At 44.6% G+C, this 25,399-nt stretch overlaps 1 protein-coding gene across 4 annotated transcripts; it reads left to right on the forward strand.

Moving 5' to 3' along the window:
* Positions 1 to 1,873: 1,873 nt before the first annotated feature.
* Positions 1,874 to 25,399, forward strand: DHDDS (dehydrodolichyl diphosphate synthase subunit). 4 transcript variants are annotated; one of them, XM_033113531.1, is made up of 9 exons: positions 1,874 to 1,975; positions 2,460 to 2,578; positions 4,237 to 4,353; positions 6,441 to 6,583; positions 9,541 to 9,657; positions 10,430 to 10,531; positions 18,017 to 18,131; positions 20,100 to 20,207; positions 23,205 to 25,399. In XM_033113531.1, exons 2-9 carry the CDS (start codon positions 2,516 to 2,518, stop codon positions 23,442 to 23,444), a joined length of 1,005 nt encoding a protein of 334 aa, XP_032969422.1. In that variant the 5' UTR covers positions 1,874 to 1,975; positions 2,460 to 2,515; the 3' UTR covers positions 23,445 to 25,399. The 4 variants fall into 4 exon arrangements, with proteins under 4 accessions (XP_032969422.1, XP_032969424.1, XP_032969423.1 ...); XM_033113533.1 differs by having other exon boundaries at positions 23,208 to 25,399; XM_033113532.1 differs by having other exon boundaries at positions 1,883 to 1,975; positions 2,512 to 2,578.

Here is a 25,399-nt window from a genome sequence, read left to right on the forward strand (position 1 = left end):
AACCCCCATCACAGGGGACTGTTTATTTGATGGTTGGTTTTGCTGTGCCGGGTACTTCCATTTGTTATCATTTTGTAACACACATGCTGACCCTTTCCCTTCCCCTCTTCCCTGGGAAAATAAAATAAATACTTATTCATACTGAAACTGTCATCTCCTTGTTAGATATTTAGTGTGCTTTTCTCCTCCCATAATTCCCACCTTTTTGGACGGGGACTTAGAAGTCACAGAAGAACTATTAAGTTTTCTGTTCAGCCATTTTGTTAGGAATGAATCTTGAAAGTTCAGTCCTTAGCACCTCATTACAGTGGATTTTTGTTTCTAGTTAAGGCCTCTTGTCCTTTTCCTTGGAAGCTGCCACATTCAAGAGGGGATTAGGAGCTTGGCATGCATAAGAATGGGGTTGCCTATGCCACTGGCTGGGATGAAAGGATGGGGCCATGCCTTGGGGCATGAGACACTAATACTTTGTCCCCAGCTCCTCAAAGCCCTTTACAAATCTTAATTAATTAACCCCCTGCAGCACCCCAGGGAGGGAAACATGTAGAACTGGGGAAATTGAGGCCAGAGGAGATACATTGGCAGCTATAGACACATTTACATTTTATTTGAGCCCAAGTTTGCTAGCCCGCTAACGAACATTGTATTTTTAAACATATAGCTCCCCCTAAAGGAAGGAGAATTTATTAATAAAAAGGAAAAAAAAATTGCTTGGAGGCATACCATTATTACACAAAGTGCACAGAAACATTAGCAGAACAAGGGTAAGAAGTTTCATACATCCACTCCAGGGACTTTTATCAGTCTTAAAGCTCACCATGGAAGCCAGCTAGGCTGAAGCTTGCTTCCCAGGATGCAAAGCAGGAAGGATGGGAAAGCTTAAGACCATTCATTGGTGAGTTACTGATCTCTAAGGCTTTCTTTGAACAAGCCTGGTAAAAGTAACCGGAAGAGTGAAAGACACAATGAGTTGGGGGTTACCCAGTGCAGTATTTCTTCTTTGCCTTGGTTCTTTGGTGTGACTGCAATCCGAAGTGAGAAACTACAAGAAGTTTCTTTGAAAATTGTAAAGGTTTTCTATTTACTCCTTTTTAATTTTGAGAAAATTGAACTCCCAATTTTTTTGTCAGTGCCTCAAAATTCTTTCAACAGTTTTCCACAAAGGTTTGGTACAGAGCTAATGCCCTTGCTTTTTCTATCAGGGTTAATTGATGGCCTTTCTGTTATTTATAATTAGAAGTCATTCTTAGAGCAGAGCTCTTTCTGGCCTCAGCCCTGTTTTGAGAGTTCCTTTGGGTAGATCCTGAGAATCTGCAAATCCTCAACTCTGAGTGCCTTAAATCATCATAGTGCATCTGTGCGATTGAGTAGGGTTAGGAACATGCCAAACGATTAAATCCACTAAGACCGCAAAAAGTCAAAGGAATTAAGATTTATGCCAGGGATCTATAAAGTCCAGCTCTCCAGCCTTCCAAGGCCTTCCGCGAGCAGGGCGCTGCCTTCTCAACAGTCCTAAACTGCCACCAGCAGCTGAGAATCCTTACATTTCTGAGCTGGGGATCTCCAAATTCTTGCTCGGTAACGTAGCCCGCTTGAGGCCTCCCAATCTGTGTATCTACCGAGATCTCCGGTTCCCCAGGTGGTCTCGACCCCGCCTTTCCCAGCCGGGTCCCCAGCACGTGGCCTAGAACCGGGCCGCCTGTCCTACTCGGTCGCGTGAGCGCGCTTTCCTCCCTGATGCCAGGATTACGAATTGCTGCCGGCGCTGCCTGCTCACGCCGCTGCTGCTCCCGGCCCCCAGGAGCAGGACACGGTCACGCCCACTGGGGGGCGGGGAAGGGGGCGTGCCCCGGCGCCCAAGGATGACGTATTCTTCCAGCGCCAGTTCGTGAGGAAGTGTTGACCCACGGGAGCGTTTGGACGGCGCCCGCCGGAAAGGAGCTAGTGCCGCGTTCAAGAGGTGAACGAAAGAAAGGTAACTAGGCGGGGAGGCAGCCATGCGAGAGACAAAGGGAACAATGGAAAAGACAAGTGAAGGGATAAATAATTGGGAGACCACTGAGGTAGGAGGTAACGGGAGTGACAGCTGAAGGGGTTTGTAACTGGGAGCGCAGAGTGGGAAACGGCCTGGGGGAAGATGGAAAAGGAAGAAGCTGGGAAATATCGGGGTGTGGACACAATGATGTGGCAGGAAGCAGACTTAGATGTTCAGAAAAAGTCAATGCAGATACAAGGGATGGGAGCAAAGTCCACCATGCCAGAAGGACAAAGGAAAGGCCTCAGACTCAAAGTTACCATTGGCTTATTTATAATCTCTGGGAGGTGAAAGATTGGAGATTTAGACCGGTGTCTTTGGAGTCTAATGCTGGCTGCTCTCCGCAGTCCAGGTGAATTTCTGCAAGTCAGCTGTAGTTGTTTGCAAGGCCTGGTGATTTCTGATTGTCTTCTTGTTTATCTAGGGTTACCTGTTTTATGTCTTCTTATTCTGGGTTTATCTTCTGTTTGGTTAAGAACTATGTCATGGATCAAAGAAGGAAAGTTGTCACTGTGGGAGCGGTTCTGTGCCAACATCATAAAGGTGAGCAGTGGCCCACAGCACCCGTTGACCTGGTCAGTTGGGTAATCTTGTATCGAAACCTGTTATTCAAGTAGAGTAGTCCATGATGTTGAGTGGAATTTAGCAATGCAGGGTAATTTCCCGGTCTAGATTTTTGGTAGACTATTGTCCTAACCCTCTCATTTTCAGGAAACTAAGGACCTCTTAGTAGCATTGGGCAGCATAGACTGTTAGATCTTTCTCATAGAGAACTGAAATTTGTTCCCCTGGAATGTTGATCTATTATTCCTAGTGCTATCCTCTGGATTTACGTAAAATAACTAATCTTAATTTGGTTTGGTAGAGCATAATGCTGAGTTTGGGCTTTGGGGCAGACAAACATGAACAAAAGACCTATTCTATGATTTATTAACTGTGTGACTTTAAATGGTTGTTTTGAGGATTAAAAGAAACGTACATAGAAAGCTTTTAGCTCAGTGTCTAGCAGTTCTTAATTACTGCTATTACTGGAGCTGTCTTGTAGGCATTTGAGGACTATAATCACTCTATTTCCTGTACTCCTCCTTACTCCCCAAATCTTCCCTCAGCTTTTTCTCTAAGATTCACAGCAATGTCATATCCTTTGCATATGACAGGTTTGAATTGAAGCCACTCAACTTGGTTTTGTTTTTCAGCCACAGACTGTGAAGTAGTGGGTAGCAGTGAATTTATGAGTCAATAAGCCTTATACACGCTCACACACAGATGGTAAGGGTGCTCTGGCAGGCCAGGATATGGAAATAGCTCCTCAGGGAACCACTGTAGTCATGTGTTAGGATGAACAAGCTGCAGAACTTGACTGGAATTTTTTTCTATTTTTTTTGAACGCCTACATGTAGGGGACAAAAGTAGAAAATGTTGGAGAGGTGCAAGGGAAGCAGCCTGTGAAGAGCCACCCAGTGAGGGAAAAGGGGTGAATTTTTGCTGTGGTAGACAACGAAAGGCTGCTCTAAGCTGGATAAGTTTTGTTTGGCCCCCAAAGTGTCTTTTGTTTGCTTTGAAATGGCTCCTGACATTTAAATTTTTACAAAAATCCTGATATTTGGCAGCTCTTGTAAAATTAGAAGATCCAACAACACTAGGCCCCATTGCTAAGAGTCAGCAATCGGATAGAGCTGAGGAGTGAATGCCTCTATTAGGTGGAAGATGTCCTTTCCATTTGCCCACACCTGTTAATATCCTTCCTTGGGCCTTCCAGTTGGAGACTAATGAAACCAAGGCGAGGGTTAAGAAGATATGGTTAAAAGATGAACTCGAAAGCACACCGACCTGTTTGAATCCCCACTTTGCCTCTTAGCTGTATGACTTGTGCAGATCACTTGGCTTCTCTGCACCTCAGTTTTTTTCACCTATAAAATGAAAATAATACTATTATAGATTTATATGATAAAAAGACTAAGGTGAGGTATAAAAAACGTAGCGTAGTGCTTGGCATGTAGTAAGTGCTTAATAAAGTTGAAAATAAGAATAAATAAAAATGTGTAATAATATCTATTTATTGAGCTAAAAGCATAAAATACCCATTTCCCTTCCTTGGAGCTTTTATCATCTAGCTGAAGCCTATCAGCTTGGGGAGTCAGGTCTCCCTTGATTGCTGAAAAGGATGTGATGTGTTTATCATTTGTCTTTTTACTTCACAGGCAGGCCCTATGCCCAAACACATTGCATTTATAATGGATGGGAACCGCCGCTATGCTAAGAAGTGCCAAGTAGATCGGAAGGAGGGCCACTTACACGGCTTCAACAAGCTGGCTGAGGTGGGTGTGGGTGGCAGAACCCAAGGTGTACAGTCTGTGGAGAATTGGATTATAGCTAGACAACCAGGCCCTGAGTTTGCTGTGGTTTGAGAGTGTTTTTTTATAGTTGTTTGTTTTATTGCTTGCCTGCTAGCTATAGGTGTCATATCGACATTAACAAAAAATTGAATCATCCAGTGACTCATCACAGAATATTAGAAATAAGAACAAAATTGCCCCCTCTTACCACGTTTAACCAATCAACAGTTTATCTTTTTCTGTGCCCCATCCCACTCCTTGTAACATGTTCTAACATGACTTAGCATTTATAAATTTATATCTATAGCTTTAAGTACCTTATTTTTACTTGATATTTTGGCTAGTATTTTTCTAGATTGATATATAGCCTTTCTAACTATATGTTTTAATGACTATAGAACATTTTATCAGGATCTGACAATTTATTTAGCTGTTCCACTGTTGACATTGTAAATAGTAGAATTTTAGAATAAATTCTACAAAGTGACATTTCTGGAGCAAAGGTAGGGTGACTCTTCCTAGTTTGCCTGAGTCTGAGGGTTTCTCAAGACACAGATCTTTCAGTGTTTAAACTGGGAAAAGGGCCAGACAAATTGGGCTATCATTCTAAGCAAAGGTCATGAACATCTATATTACAAACTGGAAAACATTAAATCTACAGTAAGAATGGCTTATGTCAGTCTTTGTGAAGCTAACTTTCAGAAGAGTATCAGAAATATGGCCTGTAACTTCCCAGCCCAAGAACACAGCCTGGTACTAGAGCAGTGGTATTTTTTGCCTTGAGCCAGTGGCCGTGGGGTTCTCTCCAGTACTCTGTGGAGGTCTTTAGGTTTGTTGACCCCAACTTCTCTTTTGTGACTAAGTAAGAGGCAGTTTTGCCTGGTGCTTAGTTGCTGAAGCTTCTGGGGTCACTGAGAACTCATTGGCACCCCTGCTCTGCCACTTCCTGGCTCTGTGATCTGCAGCGAGTTATCTTAGTTTCTTCGTCTGTAAAACAGGGATAGCGATAATCTCTACCTCAGGACATTGTGCAAGGATTAAACAAGATGCACAATGAAAAGCACGTGGCACAGGACCTGGCATAAAGGAAGTGCTCAAAACATTGAAGCTGTTGTTATTGGCATCTGTATTGACTGAGGTCAGTGGTGCGTTCCAACACAGATGTGCCAGCCAAGACCCTGTATGGTCTATAGCTCTGAGCCTATTCAGTATCAGGCTCTCACTGGTAATTCTCCTAAGGTGACAATGAATTGGTTTATGTGTATGTCTGTGAAGGCATTAGTGTTACGATGTGGGGCCTGGAAGTTAAAGATAAGGGGCAGAAGACATTCAAACAGAACTGAAGAAACGAAGCTGAAGAGCTATCATTATAGATTTGTTTTTGTTGTTCTAGAACTTCATATAATGGATTCATTCTGTAGAGTTGTGGACTTTTGACACATTTCTTAACTCTCTGAGCCTCAGTTTTAATCATTGATAAAGTAGGTATGAAAACAATGCCGGTCTCAAGGGGTTGTTTAAAAAATCAGTTGAATTGTATGTGAAAAACGCTTTGTTGACTCAAATGCTACACTGCTGTCCAATTGTTGCTTTTATTATAACCCATCAGCCTCTCAGAATAATGAAGTTATGCTGTGAGTAATAATACCTTGTGTTTTTATATTGTCCTTTAGCCACCTTGTCGGGGCTGGATTGTGCTCTCTTTTTACAAATAAGGAGACTTAGGCCTGGAGAGGTTAGATGATTTACCTACAGTCACACAGCAAGTGTAGGATGGAGCCAATGACTAGACCTAGGTTTTTCCTCTCAGTGAAGATTCTTTTCCAGTACACTGGAAAAGTCTACAGTGGTGTCAACATAGTAATACTCATTAAGTTCAAGTTTACAGTTTTTGGTTTCTCAAGTGGTGGATCACATTCTGATAGAAGTGCTGTGTTATCCTAGCTTTACCTAGGTTCGGGGAGGAGGAAAGTCTGTCTCTCAGCTCCAGCACTGAGTCCGGGCCGAGGCATCTCTTATTCCCTTCCCCCTCTTCCTTGTACCCTAGCTCCTTGTCTCTCCCTTCTCAGACTCTTCACTGGTGTTTGAACCTGGGCATCCGAGAAGTGACGGTCTACGCGTTCAGCATTGAGAACTTCAAACGCTCCAAAAGTGAAGTAGACGGGCTAATGGATATGGCCCGGCAGAAATTCAGCCTTTTGCTGGAAGAAAAGTAAGACGCTGTCAGAGGGGAAAGCACCACCTCCAGCCTTACCCTAACCCTCAGCTCTCTTATCTGAGGCTTATTTAAGGAACTCTGAACCCTTTTCATGGTAGTCAGATCTCTTCAGTGGCACATATGGCAAGCTAGTTTTTCTTTTTCTTTTTTTCAAAGGAGACATTTGTTTGAGGATGTAGAGGTATTTCATAGAATTCAAGGGCAAGTACAGCCAGCCTCAAGCAAAACCAAAACCAGGACTGAAATCCATTAGGTAGAGCCTCTTTGTACACTTCCTTCTCTCCGAGGCCCTGCTTTCTGTGCTTCACAAGAGCAGCCTTAAATGAACGAATAAACACTTTCATTAGCCCACTTTAGATCAAATTTCTACCCTCCAAGCCCGATAAACTGTGGCCAAGGGAATAGAGTGAGAGAAACATTGAAAAAGTCATTTCCTGCTGTGCATTCATCCCTAAAAAGTTAATATACTCTCCTGCATATTCTCTTGGAAGGGATGGGATGGATAAGAGGTCTTTACGGAGAAGGGACAGTACCATTCTTAGCTGTCATTAAGTTTAAGCTTAACATAGGGAGCAGAGCCAGAAAGGGGCAAAGAAGCTTGATGGAGTTTGTTTGCTTTAAAGTGTGGAACCCTCTCCAGCGAGGACTTCCCGAAAGTCGTCATTACAATCATTGTCTGCCCAGCTCCTCCCGCACTAGGACCAAGTCATGAGCGTAGAGCCCCAGTGGAGTTGGGCTAGGACGCTTCTGTCATTTCTGTCCCTGTGGCGGTCAGGGTGGTGGGGAGGGTAGCCAGCTTTTCTGTATCCATATTAGGATGGTGAGATTCTGGGCCACAGACATGACTCCCTGGTCCTCAGCAGAGCCCAGGTGGCTCAGAGTTCACACCCAAGGGGCTGGGGATGGAGGCATGGGGGCACATTCCAGGTGTTCAGATTCTCCTATACTTGACACGAATCTTACCTTTTTAAACTACTTATACTTTGTACCAGGTCCTGAACATGTATTCTCATTTAATAATTCACATTATCCTGTGAGAAGGATATTACTATCCCAATTGTAGAGAGGAGGAAAGTAAAAACTGGAGAAGTTTAGGTGTATAGCCTGGGTCATGCGGCTATCAGACAGGCGGAGCCAAGACAGACAGGATCTTTCTGACTCCAGGGCTGAGCTGTCGTCTACTACACTGGCCTCCGAGAGACAAGGCAATCTTACAGTTCCTGAAAGATCCAAATGCACAGCAGTAGAGGTCCGACAGATTGCTCTGATCAGTTAGTCGTAGAGAAAACGGTTATGAAGAAAACGGTCTTTGGTTATGAAGTCCTGGACCGAGCAAGGAGAAACCATAGCGGTGGTTTTCCAATGGTTGCCTGCCACAGAACCCCAGAGTTCTAGGAGTGGCCGTGCCAAGAACCCAGATGGAATGGGGTATAGGGTGCTGGTTTGCATTTACCTATTTTACATATCGGGCTTCTATTTACAATTTGATTTGAAGAACGAGTTCTTTGGCTAAAAGAATTTTGGAAAAGCCACTGGCCCAGGTCAGTTTCTTCGGTTGGAGAGCTAAACCCTAGTGAAGAGAAGAGAAAGGCTTGCCCGTGGTCACACAGCCAGCTAGTGGCAGAGCCAGTTTGGGAACCCAGGTCTCCAGCCTCCTTACCAGGGCTTTTGCAGCAACTTCAATGGCATAGACCTCTCTCGCGTCATGTGCCTGATGCCTGAGAATAAGCATTTTCGTGTTCTTTGTCTCATTCAACACAAGCCATTGCCGATAATATGGCAGGGATGGTTATCAGCCCAGTTTACAGGGTGAGGGAAACTAGGCTCAGAGAGGCTAGTTCTTGCATAAGTGGTTATGCAAGTTCAGCTGGTAAGTGGTGGCACGAGGACTTAAATCTAGGTATTCTTATTCACAGTTTGCCTTGATTTGAATATACATTTGTCTGCTATAGCTCCAGTGGATTCTCAAAAAGGTGATTAAATCTTGTGTCATCCTTGAAGAAATGTGGTTGAGGGTTGTAGGGTGGATAGGCTGTGGATGTGGCCTTCAGCTCTGGATCGGAGTTCTCCAGGACCTCCCGATACCCACACCCTACAGTATACTTCTTGTCATTAAGTCCCATTTTCCAAACATTACTCATCCAGTTTCTCCATAGCATTCCCAGGTGAGAGAAGCTGATTGGGGAACAGTGAATTCATGCTCCCTGTGCACTGTGGGAGTCATTAAATGGAGGCAGTATAATGTCATGATTAGGAGCACAGGCTCTGGAACCAGACTCTCTAGGTTCAAATTCTGGCTTTCCACTCACCAGCGGTCTGATCATGAGCAAGTCACCCAAGCTCCCCATGCTTGGTGTTCTCATTTGTAAAAGGGCAACGATAACGGTGTCTGCCTCCAAGGCTGGTGTAAGGATGGAATGTGTTGATGTGTGAAAAGCAGTTAGACCTTTGTCTGGCGCTTAGTAAACATATAATTAATGTTAGGTGTCACTATTATTATCATATTTTGCCAGGAGATACAAAAGTAACCAGTAATACTCATAATAGCTTCTGTCCTTGAGGAGTTTATTCACTTGTCAAAATGGGACAGGCGTAGCACAAAATATCTAAAATGTAGCATGCCAACAAGGACACAGGAGGCAGTGTCATGTTTGCATTCTCCAACCAGAAATACCTGGGTTTTAGTCCTTACACAGCACTTGATGTCTGTATGACCTTGGGCAACCCTGTCTGACTATCCAATCTGAGCCTCAGTTTCCCACTATAGAATGGGGAATGTGTTAAACTCCTTTCAGAGTTGTTAAGGAGATGCAGTGAAATAATACATGTAGAACAGTGCCTGACACACAGGAAAGCCCGGAACAACTGGTGGTTGAGTTTCATCTAAGCACCCTGCTCTCTCCAGCTCAGCAGGTGCTCTGTCCCAACCCTGCCTCCTTTTCCACAATCAGGGAGAAACTGGAGAAGCATGGGGTATGTATCCGGGTCCTGGGTGATCTGCATTTGCTGCCCTTGGATATCCAGGAACTGATTGCACAAGCTGTGCAGGGCACCAAGAACTACAACCAGTAAGTTTTCAGATTTCCGCTTGGGGACCCATATCAGTCTTTGACTCCCTACTAGTTTAGGGAGACATCCTGCCTTCCTTGGTCTGCATTTGATACAGAGGCAATGAGGGGGTGATTTGGGATACTCAGAAACTTCTCATCCATCTGCAGGGCGGACCCGAGATGGTTCTACAATAGCATGTTATATGTGAGTGTGTACTCACACACACAGTCTCATCCTCTTCCTCCTTCATTTCATGTGCCTCATCCCCCGCCTCCCAAAGGGATAGGGTGGGAATGTAGCCTTATTCCTGTCTCTGAAGACGGATCCTTCAAGAAATTCTTTTTCTGTCCCACTCCATTAACCCGGGTAGGGTGACCTTGGGAGTTGTGCAGATGCAGAGGAGAACAGAGTTCAGTAATCCAAACTTCATTTCGTGTGGCTTTGGAATATATGTTTGGCAGTGGATTTGTTTTGCATCAGATTTCCTTCCTGTTGTCCTTTGCTTTTGCTAATATCACAGTGGATTCACTTCCTCTGAAAGCTGTTGGAGGTAGAAGGGGAGAGGGTTAGGTGGGTAATAAAGGTCACTTAGTACTTGTCTTATTATAAAACTAATAGCATGTTTATTCCAAGAAAACTTGGGAAACACAAAAAATTCATAATCCGACCTTTCGGAGGTGTCCGTGGTTAACATTTGGTGTGTGTTTGTCCTTCCAGGGAAGGGGTGCTCTGGAATCAGTGATTCGTGCCTTAGTCCCTTTGGTAAATTATTCTGTTCTTTCTTCTCAGGTGTTTCTTGAACATCTGCTTTGCATACACGTCCCGTTATGAGATCAGCAGTGCTGTGAGAGAGATGGCCTGGGGAGTGGAGCAAGGCCTGCTGGATCCCAGGTATCCCAGTTGTTTAGCATGGTAACTGACGGGGAAAACTGGTGTGCACCCAACCATGAAATGCCTCCTGAGCCACGTACTTGGGCCAGAAGCTAAATCAGGCCACATGTGGAAAGATGAGGGCAGAGGGGAGGGAGGTGCTTCCCCACATTTAAGAGCAAAGAATGATATGCCCTCGGCCCTTTGGCAGTGTTTTTCCAAGAAGGTTTTTCAGGAATGCAGTTTATTGGGGGTATAGTCCTTTAGGTCTCCCATGTTACAGTTTCATACAAGACACACGTATTTTTCAAAAAGAAAATTGTTTGTCATTAGCAACATAATGGAATCCTAATTATTACCTGGAAGAGACTTTAGAAGCCATCTGTCTACCTCTCATATTATTGGTGTAACCTTTGGTAATAATATTAGTAAATAACAATAGCAATGCAAAATAATAGTATCAAAAACTAATCCAGGCAATACTGTGTTATGTTCTGTATTTTATTGAATCATTAATCTCATGTGAGAGATTCAAGTATTTTCTCCATTTAATAGATGAGAAAACAGCTCAGCACAGAAGTGACTTTCTCGAGGTTATTCTGCTAGTAAGTGTCAGAGCTGGGACTCAGATAGAAAACTGTCTGATTCCAGAATTCTTGTCCTTTGCCTATATTATATGGGATCTTGGGACCCAGGAGTTGTTCTGATTCCCTTCTCAGGTATAAGTCAACTACCTGGGAAATGAAATTAAAAAGCAAGAAGTTGCTTGGTGAGAATGGAGTTAGATAAGAAGGAAAGGAGACAATTTTTAAAGCTATTTTATGAATCCCTCTCCTCCTAACAGCTGTGTGATCTTTCTGTGCCACATAGTTCATTCATTCAATCAATTATTCATTCATTCATTCAACAGGTATCTTTTAAGTGCCAACTAAAGGCCAGGCACATTGCTGTACATAGGGGATAGAGTGGTAACAATACAATTATGTATTTCCTGCTCTTGTGGAATTCTGGCAAGGGAAACAGACATTAATCAAGATTATACAAATTAGTATAAAATTATAATGGTGATAAATGCTATAAAGGCATTGGTGCATAGTATGACAAGGATCTATAATAAGAGGCAGAGACCGAGTAGGGAAGGCTTCCCCCAAGGAAATAAGTGATCTAAGAAAGAAGAAGAATCACTAACTGGGGAAAGAGGCAGTAGTGTGAGGAGTCTGTTGGTTGCAGAAAGACTGTTGGAAGGCTCTTGTGGTAATTCAAGTACAGAGTCCCAGGAAGGGACTTGGATTGTGGTGGTGGAATAGATCGAATAGACTCTACATCAAGAGCTGCAAAGTAGATAAAAGGACTTGATGGACTGACTCTGGGCCAAGAGTGTGTTAAGGGTGACCCCAGGGTTTTTCACATAGAAAACAGTGGGTGGTGGTGCCCTTCACTGTGCCAGGGAACCCTGAGAGGGGAGCCAGGTTGAGGAAGAAGGTCAGGGATTTGCTTTGGCATATACGGTAGGGGTTGAACATAGAAGTCATGGTGACAGGTGACAGGTGGGACCGGAAATGACAGTGTGGAGCTCATCTGTGTAGGTGGTAACTGAAGCACAGCGGCAGTGAGGAAGCTAAGGGGAGGCTGGAGTAAGAAGAAGAGAGGGCCTAGCATGGCGTTTTGAGAAACTTAAGTTTTACCGGCTGGGTAGAGGAGAAGCACACATTGCAAACCGACATCTATGTTCCCAGCCGTGCCTCTGCCCCTCCTGCCCCACAGCAACAAATTCCCTCTTTTCTTGGCTTGGTTTTCTTCCTACCTGTCTGGTTATTCCTTCTCTTTTTTTCCTTAAGGCTCATTCTCCTCTACCCAGTGTCAAATGCTATAGAGAGATCAATTACAATGTGGATTAAAAATTAACTGTTGAGGAAAAAATTAAGATACTTGTTAAGTTGGCAGATGGGGGCCAGGCAGGAAGATGAGATAGGTAAGTCGATGCAAGTTACTGATAATTTCTAATTCTTGGCTTGGGGGGTGGTGATTTCATAATTGTTCACTATATTATTGTGCTTTACGATTAATGTCCCATATAATCTTTCGTATGAGTGAAATAATACAGTTGACTCTTGAACAATGTGAGGGTTAGCGGTGCCAACCACCCTTGTGGAAAATCTGAATGTAACTACAGTCGGCCCCCCACATTTGTGGATTCCTAACCATGGATCAAAAATACAATTGAGCCTTGAACAACACGGATTTGAACTACGAGTCTACTTAGACGTGGAATCCATCAACTTGTATATTAAAAATACTACGGGGCAGATGTTTATGCTAGAAAGAGAAAAAGCTATTTAGCAAGCAGATTTAATATGCATTCATGCCTAAAACTAGAGCTCTGATCAATCTTGACTCCTAGTTCAGCGTGCCTTTTATACTCTACGACATTGCAATAACCACTGACCTTTATCTTCTTCCTGCTTCTTGCCCAGCAAGTTTTCCCATGTCCCTTTTCTCTGCCCTGCGTGGTTTAGTAACTTGCCTATGTGGAGTTTGTCATGCAGACATGGTGTGAGCTGGGCAGGGTCACTGGGGTAAGGAAGCTGATGTCTCAACCCACGAGCTCAGGAAGCTTGGTGTTCAGCTCAGACTGGGGTGATCGGGGCGCCTCAGGTGGTGCTCTTTACATTATTCAAATTAAGACAAATCTGCCTTTGTAACAGGCAGTGAGTGAATTACAGTCAGGCTCCACCCTTCCAGTAGCTGGAATGTTCCTCTTCTCTCATTACCACCATCCAATTCCTCATTTTCCTTTCTTCCAGGGTATATGTTTTTCCTAACAATACTAATGTTAGATTGTTTTTTGAGTCTGGAATTATAGAAAAGGGATTAGGTTGAGCTTAAAGGATAGTTAATAAACTCTGTTTCACTGAGTTACCTTGAGCAGGTCACTTGACCCCCTGTAGGCCTCTGTCCTCCTCTTAAAACAATAGTGAATAACGAAACATTATTTCATTTCATCCTTAGACCCAGTCTTGGTAGATACTATTATTATCCCCATTTTAAAGATGAGAATATTGAAACACAGGGAAGTTAAGTGAACTTGTTCAAGTTCACATAATTCGCAAAACTTGGGGCTAGGATTTCAGCCTGGCTCCAAAGCCTTGTTTTCATTCACTACATTTTACTGACTGCCATATAGGAAGGTTGAAATGAACAATAACAGTATAAAAAGAAAAGTTACAACCTAATATTTATTGGCTCTTACTATGAGGCAGGCACTAGGCTAAGAGTTTATCACACATATTCTCACTTAATTTTCACGTAAGGTAGTGAATATTATTCGCCTCAGAAGACCAGCTAAGGTTTCAAAAGGTTACTTAACCTGCCCAAAGTCTCACATATGTTACTATGTGGAACAGCTCAGGTCCATCTACCTACAAAGCCTATGTTTTTCACCATCTTCTTTATTAATTCAATGCTAGAGAAATGTACTACTCGTATGTTATTATCACAGGGCACATTCCCAGTACTTTCTGGAAAGGGTCTACCTTTTCACAATGGTGCAGGGAAACACACTGGCACGTTCTTATTCTCCCTTTTTCCTGATGCAAGGCTATTCACTGTCTTGTTGATACTCACTGTTGCCAGGTCTCCCTTCAAGAGGCTGTTGCCATATCTCCATTATAGTTTTTAAATTGATTTTCTTTTAGGTTGGCCATTTCCTGAAATACATAGTTTATTAGGAAGGAGCCATTATCTTGTTGAATACTTGTGCCTATATCCTTCCAGAAGATGTTCTATGTTTTTTTTTTATTGTGATAAGATATACATAACATAAATTTTATTGTTTTATCCATTTTTAAGCGTATAATTCAGTGGCATAAAGTATATTCACAGTGTTGTATAATCATCACTATTTCCAGCACATTTTCATTGTTCCAAGCATACTTCTTTTAAAAAGAAAACGTCCCCCCACTACACACATACTTTTATAATTATAAAGGTCATACATGTTCATTACAGATCATTTGCAAACTACTGGATGTATAAAGATGAAAATTTAAATCTCCCAGGATCCCACTCTCAGCAACTCCCATGCTCACATTTTCATTATATTTTAAGCATTTCCTCTAGTTCTTCCTGTGCGTGTGTGTTTAATTAATTGTGTTGATCTTTCCCATTAAGTTGTGCAGTGTCTACTACCTGTGTTTGGGTTCTAGGTTGTTTGAAAAGTACTTTGTCAAAGACGTTTTTTTTTTTTTAGCCTATAAGCTCCTTACCTTCAGAAAACCAGTATGTTTTTGTTTTGTTTTGCTTTTCCCCCTTCTTCAGCCTCCCCCCTCCCCCCACTCTGGTTCAAGCCGTTGTTTCTCAGTCTCATTGTGTAGGACCCAGCTCCCTGGCCCAGGCTGGGATTTATTATGAGCCTTGCACATCCCGCGCCCCCCCCCCCCCCCCGCAGTGGGGTCGCTCCACTGGCTGCGGGCCACTCACACTGGTCACCAGCCACTCAGGGCGGCACACGGTAGCCCATGGCAGCACAGCTCCAGGGAGAACTGTTGTTTACAGTCTTAGCTGTAGAGGGCGCAGCTCACTGGCCCATGTGGGAATCGAACTGGTGACCTCCGCGTTAGGAGCAGGGGCTCTCCAACCGCCTGGGCCTCCAGGCCTGCCCCAGTATGTATTTCTGAGATCTATTTTCAGTGACTCATTCATTCATGTTTTCATACATGTATTGAGCCTTTCTCTGTCCCAGGAAGGTCCAATGCTAGAAGAGCAGGAATACAGAAATGAATGTATGGAAGGGCTTGCCCTTAAGCGGTTCACAGTCTGCTTCATGGACACAAATAAGTAGTCCATGGTGCTGTATGTACCACAGTAATGGAGGTGCAGGGCAGAGCAGGTTCTGACAACAGGAGTGATCAGCCATTCAGCCATGGTTGGGAGTTCAGCCAGTAATCTTTTTAAACAAGTCCAATTATGACATAAATATTTATAACAGAAGTCACACTGAACAGTTTACAACCTGAATCATGCTTTGTCCACTTAATGTTGTCATATGAACATTTTTCCGTGTCTCATGTTTTTAACAATTCTTCATATCATCATTTTTAATGGCTATAGAATATATATTTGGCTTTAATTTACGTAACCGTTCTGCTGTTTGTTGGTTATACAGGCTGTTTCCACTTTCTCATCATTATAAATAATGCTACAATGAAATCTATGACCTTAACTCTTGGCATTTTGGATTGTTTCCTCAGGCTTGGGGTTTGGATGTATCCATTTTACCTTATTTTTGCCAAGATTTTTAAAAAATGTAAACCATTCTAATTTTATAGGTGAAAATTGGTATTTTATTTAATAGATATTATGTCTTAAAAGTCTTTATGTAGACAGCTAATGCCATTTAGTGGTGGATTTTTGTTGGCAAAAGCACAGATGTTCTGTTTTCATTTTGGTATTTTTATCTTCTCCTTTTTAGAGTTACCTCCATTTCGATAAGAATTCTGCCCACTGCCTGAAGTAGGTAGAAGAAACTTTCTTCAGGCACATTTGAAACTCAGAGACATTAAGTGAGGATCCAAAGTCACACAGCAAAGTGGTGGGACTGGAACTAATGTTTGTTCTTCTTTATTTATATAGCACTTTATAGTTCCCAGGGTACATTCAAATTTGTTATTTCATTTGATTTGCCCCTCACAATAACTTATAAGTAGATAGGACAAAATGTGCCCATTTCAAAGATAAGAGAGCTGAGAAATTATGTTGATTGTATAGGGTTTTCACATTTCTTAGAGAATTAAGTCCATGCCGGCAAGACAGACTGTCAGGTTATCAGGGAAATCTTAACCAGAGCCCTTCCTGTTACACAGTCCTAAGTGAATATTGTTTCCTATGTGATGGTACAGAAAATAAAGCTCCTTCTGTGGTTTGCAAAAAGATGACTGAGAGATGGAGTAACTTACCCAAAAGCATACAACACAGCGAGTAAGTATAGTCTCATTTTGAACACAGCCCAGATCTCTCTGCTGTTTTGACTATGGTCCCAGAAGAATGTTCCCACCAAGAAATTTTGTCTTCTTAGAGATGCAAATTTTGCCTTCGCAAGACACGACTCTTGGAGATTTCAAATGCAACACTTGGAGATTTCAGGTTTGCCTCTGTGTACTTGGTAGGACAGGTAAACAGTGTTCTTGGAACCAACAGACACCAGCCTTGCCAATATTCTCTTTCCGTGGGCAGGAAAGTTTTACTCCATCTCCTTTCTGAGTGTCTGTCTGGGGAAGTAGTTCTTATCAAAACTGAGGGCTGATCATTTTGCCTTTTTTTGTGTGTGTCTGTGGAATATTGGGGAACAGTGTTTTTCCAGGGCCCATCAGCTCCAAGTCAAGTCGTTTTCAGTCTAGGTGTGGAGGGTGCAGCCCACCATCTCATGCGGCAATTGAACTGGCAACCTTGTTGTTGAGAGCTCACGCTGTAACCAACTGAGCCATCTGGCCGTCCCTCCTGAAACTCAGCAGCAACTGGTTGACTTCAGTCTACTTGTGGAGGGTGCAGCTCATTGGCCCATGTGGGGGTCAAACCGGCAACCCTGTTGTTCAGAGCTTGCGCTCTAACCAACTGAGCCATCCGTTCCCCCCCACCCTTTTTTTAATCCTAAATAATGTGGATTCTTTTGTAGTGTTTCAGGGTTCATATGACTTAAATTTAAGGTTTTAAAAATGTTCTCTATAATAAATACAACAACAGAGGTACATAAGAGGTACATAAAGTAAGAAGAGATGGTCTTTGCTTCCTTCTTATCCAGCCTTCCAGAGATAATTACTGTTACCATGTTTCCCCGAAAATAAGACTGGGTGTTATATTAGTTTTTGCTCCAAAAGATGCATTAGGGCTTATGTTCAGGGGATGTCATCCTGAAAAATCATGCTAGGGCTTATTTTTCGGTTAGGTCTTATTTTGGGGGAAACACGGTAATAGTATGGTGTGTGCCTTTCTAGACTTTGTGTTTTGTTTATGTATACATATAATTTACATGTGTGAGTGAGTGTGTGTGTGTTTTCTGAAACTTGCTTTCTTTCATTTAATAGTAGATCTTACACATCTTTCCAATCAGTGCATTTAGATTTATCCTTATTAAAAACAGTTGCATAATATTGCATCAAATTGCAGGGTCATAGGATATATGCATTTTAAAAAACAAGAGGTCTTCTTAAGTGAAGGAGCATTCCAGTGGGTGCATCTGGTTTTAGGCCTGCAGCTAAATGGGCAAAATAATCATCTTCTCTGAGCCTGTTTCCTTATTTATAAACTGAGTATAGAAATACCTTATGTAGTTGTAAAGATTAAAATCATTAATTTATCAAGCATTTGAGGGACTTCTGTGTACCAGGTAGTGTTGATTAATATATTTGATGGTGTTTTATAAGCTAGAAAGCTTTATATAAGGAAGTTCACTGTGAGACTAATTCAAAAAGAGATGTGTGCTTATCTTTGTCTCTTCCCCGCTCACCTTAGTGATGTCTCTGAGTCTCTGCTTGATAAGTGCCTCTATACCTGCCATTCTCCTAATCCTGACATCCTGATACGGACTTCCGGAGAAGTGAGGCTAAGCGACTTCCTCCTCTGGCAGGTAGGTAGTTTCCAACCACCGTTCTGTTTGTGTCAGCTGAAAACTGCTACTGCACCCACAGAATGGATTAGAGGGGCTCATCCCCATTCCTACCCATGCTGGCATCAGAGAACTTGGTGGGGGAAGGAGCCTGAAATCTGGAGAGATGTCTCCAGGCCGTGCCTGGTAATGTTTGCTCTTTCTCATCTGTCCCTGGCTTTTTGAACCTGTGTGGTTCTTGCTTTCTAAAGCTCCTAGAAGAAAAATCAAGGCTATCCAGCTGTTATGAAAACTTCACCTGGGCCCCCTTGTTCAAGGAACTGGACTTCTGCTTTATGTCTCTGAGCATAAGCTCCTGCCCTGGTAACCTGCCAAGCACGCCAGCACCTCTGGGCTAGAACCTTGCTTTGCAATTACTAGTCTCTCTCCTTCAGAATAAAGGGCCACATCTATGCAAGTACAGTCCCTAAGGGATATAAACCATATGCAAACTCTTAGGTGTCATTGCCTCTCAGCTCAGTGTAAGTAGTCCCCCAAAAGCTCATAGTGAAATAAATTTGTCTTTGCTTGAAACTCTCTATCATCTGTTAACTTGACCCCCGGGTAGCACATGACAGGGGAGAGTCCTTGTTCAAGGAGAAGTTGGAGGGAGAGACTCAGCTTGGAAGCAATTCACATGATAAAGTTCAAGAAATTTTAATGGACCATAGTCTTAAAAGTGAACTAACAAGATATAGCTTCTGAAGGTACTTTCAGTCTTTGGCTATATTGAAAGAAGGCTAATGTGCAGCTCATGGTTCTGTGGCCTACTCTGCTGGTCAGATCATGTCTGGATAGTTTACTTCTTGGCACTGAGTTTTAAGAGACCACTTGGTAAACTAGCGGACTTATCAGAAAAGGCCAACCTGGACACGATGTCCTATAAGGAATGAGTGAAGGATAGTGGTTTGGAAAAGGGAAGCATGATGACAGTTTATTCCCTTGGCAAAAAACATTGAGTATCTGCTTTCTGCTGGGAATATGGCAGTGACCAAGTCAGAAATAATACCTACTGTCTTAAAATTTATAATTTGTTGGCAAAGACGGTGAACAAGTCATTACAACCTGGGGAGCAGATAATAGCTCTAATCTAGCCTTCAAATATTTGAAAGAATTACACTTTGAAGAAGAAACAAACTTGTTCCAGAGAAAAGACCTGAGGCCTTGGTAGAAGTTCCAGGGAAGGTGACACTGGTTTAGCATGATAAACTATCCGACAACTAGTTATCCCCCTTGAGGTACTGAATTCCTTCCTCACTGCTGAAGGTATCCAGCAGTAGCTGTCAAGAATATTCCCAAAGGGATTCTCACATCAGTAGTTATTATTAAAGTTCACACAGTTCTGTGCTCTGACTGATTTCTGTATATCATCTTGCTTGATTTTCATAGTACTTTAAAAACTCGATATTCTTATTACCCCAGTCTCACAGTTGAGGAAACTGAGGCCCAGAGAGGTTAAGTAATTTTCCTCAGGTCAAATAGATGGTAAGTGGTGGAGCCAGAATTCCAAGCGAGGCAGTCTGGCCCCACGGCCTATGTTCTTAGCCACCGTGCCATACGCTGCTACATAGAAATAACAATAGCGGCTCCCATTTGTTCATTGCTGACTTTTATCAGACAGCGTGTCTCCCAGATGACCTCTAAGGGCCAAGAGCCAAGGACATAATCCAGATGTGATTTCATAGTCCTAAAATTGGCTCTTAGAAAAATCCTGGTGCAAATGTTGATCTAGTCTTGTTTTCATTCTGCCTTGCTCCAGGCAGGTGATCTGACTGCCTCAGATGACCCCTCCCCTATTAGTGAGTGCGACAGGGCTGGCCGCAGCAGCTGCAGCTCAGAATGCTCGTGCCGTGTCATCTCTGCGCGTCTGGGTCTTGCTCAGCCTGCTCCTTTGGAAGCCTGCCCAAGGATGTTACTAAACTGAACTCTGTTCTTCCTCACCTTTTCCAGGCCTCCCACTCCTGCCTGGTGTTCCAGCCTATTCTGTGGCCAGAGTACGTGTTTTGGAACCTCTGTGAGGCCATCCTGCAGTTCCAGATGAACCATAGCATGCTTCAGGTTAGTTTTAAAGAACTAACATTCATCAGGTGTGATCCTAGATAAACCATAGCACGCTTCAGGGCTGGTCTGACTGGATGGGATAAAAGAAAAGGTGAGCATTGATTGAGCACCTATGATATATACCAGCTACTTACTAATAAGCACGTTAATAATGATGACAGTAGCTGTCACTTAGTGTCTTTACAATGTGTCGGTCACTGTGAACATTTTACATGTACTATCTCATTTAATGCTCCCAAGAACCCAGTGTATTATTAGCCCCACTTGTGCAAATGAATAAATAAAAATTAGGAACACAACCAATAAGAGACAGAACTGGGATTCAAGTGACAAGTCTTGAATCTTTTTACCAGGAAAACCCAGGAAAGGTTTCTCAGAGACTGGGCATTATTCCCTGAAGGTCTTAGCTTTGATTGCCAGATCTTGGTACCGGAGGCAGAGTCACCTCCATCTGATTAGGACTCTTAATAATAGTAGGGGGTGTGGTGGTGGCAGCTTACATATTGAGGGTCTAACAGCACTCAGGTGTTTTCATGTAAGCTTTCTTATTTAACTCTTCTCCAAAAGCCACCTTAGTGGAGAAACCAAGGGAACTTCAACACACTGTGTGACTTAGCCAGTCCCTTCCTGCCTCCGCCTCTGGTGTCCTTGTCTAAAGTGAGAGGTCTTTAGGGTCTTCTCTGACTCCGTCACCCTAAGAGTGAGGTGCAGATCCCTGGCGGAGAGGGGCCAGGCTCTGCCTTGACTACAGCCCACCTGCCTGGCACTCTGGGGCTGCCATTTGCAAGAAGCCTGAGCTTCACGGAGCGACTTTAAACCAGCCCTGTATTTCCTCCCTCTGGCTGGGCGCCCCCATCCTTTCTGTCCTGCCAGAACTTAGCCTATTTAGCCCTAGCCTTAAGCAGTGGTGATGGAAGAATAGCTAACTGTTAATATCTGGCGCTAGGCTAGGCATTCATTTTCTCATTTTTCCTCAAATCACCCAGTGAGGTGGATACTGTCATCCCCCTTTGCAGATTAAGAACTAGGCTTAGAGAGGTGAGAGGGTCCTGTGGACAGGAACTTCTCGAATCTCAGTGCTCCAGGAGGACTCACTCTGGCCTGAGCAAGCTCTTCAATCCACATCATATGTCTTTGCCCATTATTCCCACTTCCTGGTCTCCCCCCACCATACACCCCACCGTTATCCAAATCTTCCGCGTTGGTTCAAGCCCAGCTCAGATATTGCTTGTCCATGAGGTTTCATTGGTCCTCAACCTTCACCAGCCACTTTCTCTCTCCTCTCAGCTGCATGGCCCTTTCTCTTGCCTCCCTGACCACCTTCTACCTCGTTAGGGACTTTGTTTAGAGACCTGTGTCCTAATCAGCCTGTAAACACATAGGTTGCTGAGATTACCCTGAGCATCTCCATAGCCCCCAGTGAGGTCCTGTACCTAGGACCCGGCTTCCGCCTGACCGAAGCCAGGAAGAACCCTCCCAACGAGATGGAGAGCCTTAGCAGCAACTTCCCAAGCCTGTTTTAGTCTTCATAGCTCCACGGGCGCGCTCATTATCGTAGCAGAAGAGTACCCTTGAATGCCTGCACGGGGGATATTCCAGAGTTTTCACGGGTCATCTTGATTCATGCAGTAAACTTTTGTTGCTGAGAGGCCTTAGCCGATCACTTCCTGTTCTGAACTTCCATGTCTGTCTCCAATAGAAATACCTTCTGAGCTCCATTGCGAGAGTCGAGTACTTGTGCACATGTAAGATATTCCTTAAAGACAGAGCAATCCACGTGTTTACAGGCCGAGTAGGACAGCGACATGCGCACCAATACCATAATATAAGACGGCGCTATGTGGTAACGGTCATCAGGGTAGAGAACCCCAAGTCGGCAGCAAAATAGCTTCTCACACATGGAATGGGTGTGACCGGAGGAGCTCTGGCGCAGAGGCTTTGCGGCTGCTTAAAGGGGCAGGAGCAGAGCACATCAGTGAGGCAAAGCAAGGCCTTGGTTCTGCTCCAAAGGGATTTTCCCGTTGCCAGGTGCATCCTCCCTGCCCTGGGATCACACAGTCAGTCAACTGAGTATTTCACATGTACAGGGCACCCTAAGTGCCCGAGGAAAAGCCACCGTCTCTGCCCTCTAGGAGTTTATGATTTGTCTGGAGACACACACAGGATATGAGAAGTGCTCCCAGGGAGTATGATGCCCTACCTGGTGTCAGAGCTCTGAGGGCTCCGGGGAGCTTACTTTCCAACAGAAAAAGGGGACTATGGCTACTAATACCTGTTCTACTAGGCAGAATGCAGGAAGTGGCGTAAGAGTGCTGAACCTGCTTCTCAGAAGGTTCACAGTAGGGTCATTTGCTGAAACTGTCAGGCTGGCCCCAAACGGGAGGCAAGTCTAGAGCCCAACTCTGTAAAATAGCTTAGGGAGTTGAGAGGATGGCACCCTTAGAGTGAGCTGGGAAGCCAAAGGAAATGACCCTGCGGATGTGCCCCAGGCTGGAATAGGACCTTCCTTGCAGCAGAGAATAGACAGTAATAATGTTTAAAATTACTGTTTCTGTTTGAGAGCCTGCTTATATGCTAGAGGGGGTTTTACATACGTTATCTCGAATCCTTAAACCATTCTTCAAGTTAGGCACAACCCCCACTTTACAGATGAAAAAATGAGGTTAGGAGAGGATTTACCCAAAGCCACAGTGCTAGTTGGTGGGGGAACCAGGAGTCAGACCCACATTTGCTGATTCCCTTCCAAGTACAAACCTGAGAAGAATTTCAAGAAATACAGATGCTCCCACCCAAAACAAACCAAGATGGACCCAGAACTGGCAGTCCCCTGCCTATATCACACAAGCACCACCCATCACCATCCTACTCCTAAACCTTTCCAAATTGGGTACAAACTCCCCACTGTTCCACTTAACTTGGCAGACCCCCTACATCCTGCATCTCAGTTCCGTCCCCATCTAAAAATGATCTCCCCTAATCCCCACTTGTCTTTAGCAGAAGGCCCGAGACATGTACACAGAGGAGCGGAAGAGGCAGCAGCTGGAGAGGGACCAGGCTGCAGTGACAGAGCAGCTGCTGCAGGAGGGGCTCCAGGCCAGTGGGGACGCCCAGCTCCGACGGACACGCTTGCACAAACTCTCAGCCAGACGGGAAGAGCGAGTCCAAGGCTTCCTGCAGGCCTTGGAACTCAAGCGGGCTGACTGGCTGGCACATCTGGGCACTGCATCAGCCTGAGTGAGGCTGGCCTCCTGCCACTTTGCCCTGCCCTCTGCCTACAGGGCCCCACTCCCCTTTTTTTTTCTTGATGAAGGGCACCTCCCTCCTGATGATAAATTGTTTCCTTTGCTTGGTGGGGAGCCCCAGAGGCCAGTTTATGAGGGCCATAGATACCTTTGGGTTGCCTGGGACAGTAGCCCCTGGGGAGGGTTAAGGGTGAGAGTCTCCCACAAGTACACTAAACCCAGCTCTGGTCACCAATAGGTTTGGAGAGCAGAGGGCTCCCGGCTCTTCTGCTGCCTGCTCCTTCCGCCTTTGCCACCTCTACCTGTGCTCCTAGATGCACTTTCTTTTTCCACCAGCACGTCTTTCAACACAGAATAGCGGGGAATAGGTCTCCCCAAAACCCTCGTCCTGTACCCATCCATCTTGGCCTTCCACTTGACTTTCACAAAAGATTTGGCTCCACCTTGGGTCTGCTGGTAAATAGCTAATAGGCAGCCAGCGTCATTTGGACAAGGAAGGGGAGGGAGAGACAAAATTTGCCCATCTGCTGCTCCTCCTCCTTGGCTCTCCACCTGGGATTTGCTATTGAATCTCTACCCCTCCCACCACGCAGTGCTGATTGCTCAGTGAAAGGCTCAGCGCCCCCAATGGCGCACGGAAGCCAGGCAGTGATTACAATCCAATTACCTATTGTCGACTCAGCCCACACAAGCTTTCCTCCTCTTGCAGGGCCCAGGGCCAGGCTCCACTCCCTAGTGAGACCAGCCCCCTCTATGGCTCCAGGGTAAAAGAAAGGCCTGTAGGCCCTGGTGAATCTAGTCCAGCACAAGCCTCCTTCCCTGGAACACATCAGTACCAAGAGCACAAAAACAAGCACTTCCCAACTGACTGCCTCCTGCCCTCACCATCTCAGACTCTGCTTCCCACCTCCTCAATCTTTGCGGCTTCTCTCAGCTTTTTGACCTGGTCCTAAATAGGTCCTAAATAGGCCGAGAATGTATTTTCAGCATGGCAGAGTCTCAATTTATGAGGGCCAAGGCTGCCCAGCAGGAAAAAGAGGGTCAAGTTCAGGGCTCTGTCCTTTCCCTTCTCTCCCTGCCAGGCCTCACTGCAGATAGGATTAGTGCCTTTGAAGAGCTGTCCGCCTGAGCAACTGTGCTTCAGGTGCCCCATCGCAGCAAGCACCAGCCCGTAACACCAATGGCTACTCTGTTTAGTCTTGCCATTTTACTTTCTGCAAACTCCCCAGCATTTCCCTCTAGGGGAGAGGCAGGGTCTTGCAAGACGTGCTAGAGTATACTCTTTAATCCCCTGACTTTCCTATAGTCTCCTCACCGCCTTCCTGTGCCTGGATACCTGGCACAAGAGACCCCTTGGCTATCATCGCTGCTTCCGGAATCAAACTTAAATGCCAGACACTGCGATCGAGAAGCCAATCAATGCACCCTTTGGCAAGCCCCCCACACACCTGGCACAGGGTTCCCAGAGAGCAGGTGCTGTACATTTTCCAGCTTTACAATGGGGCTGTTGACAGCCTTAATTAGGGAGGCATGAATTACGGGGCTATAATGCAGAGCCCTACAATTAAGGCGGGAATGAGGGGCTGGAGGCAGCAAAAGAATCTGCCCTGTGAGCATGGCTGAGTCCTGTCTCCGTTCTGGGTTTTCCCTAATATGATTGGGGTTCAGAAGTGATTAATGGGGCTGGTATCTCTTTTGCCTGAGGTCCTGTATTCTGGGAAAGGTACAGAATGGGGTGGGGTGGGGAGGGGCTGCCTCAGGAACACTGTAGGGGTTGGAAGAAGAGGCTGAGAGGCCACTGCTGCCCAGGAACGGGCTGCAAATAGTTGATTTGAACTTCTGGTTGCTTTCTACCGGTATAACTTGTACAAACCAGCTTCCACCCTTGCCTCAATAAACTAGGTGGACCTATTTAAATGACCTTCCCACCTGTGAGTCAAGCCCCCA

This window comes from Rhinolophus ferrumequinum, chromosome 9 (genome assembly GCF_004115265.2).
Source record: "Rhinolophus ferrumequinum isolate MPI-CBG mRhiFer1 chromosome 9, mRhiFer1_v1.p, whole genome shotgun sequence".
Lineage (NCBI taxonomy): Eukaryota > Metazoa > Chordata > Mammalia > Chiroptera > Rhinolophidae > Rhinolophus > Rhinolophus ferrumequinum.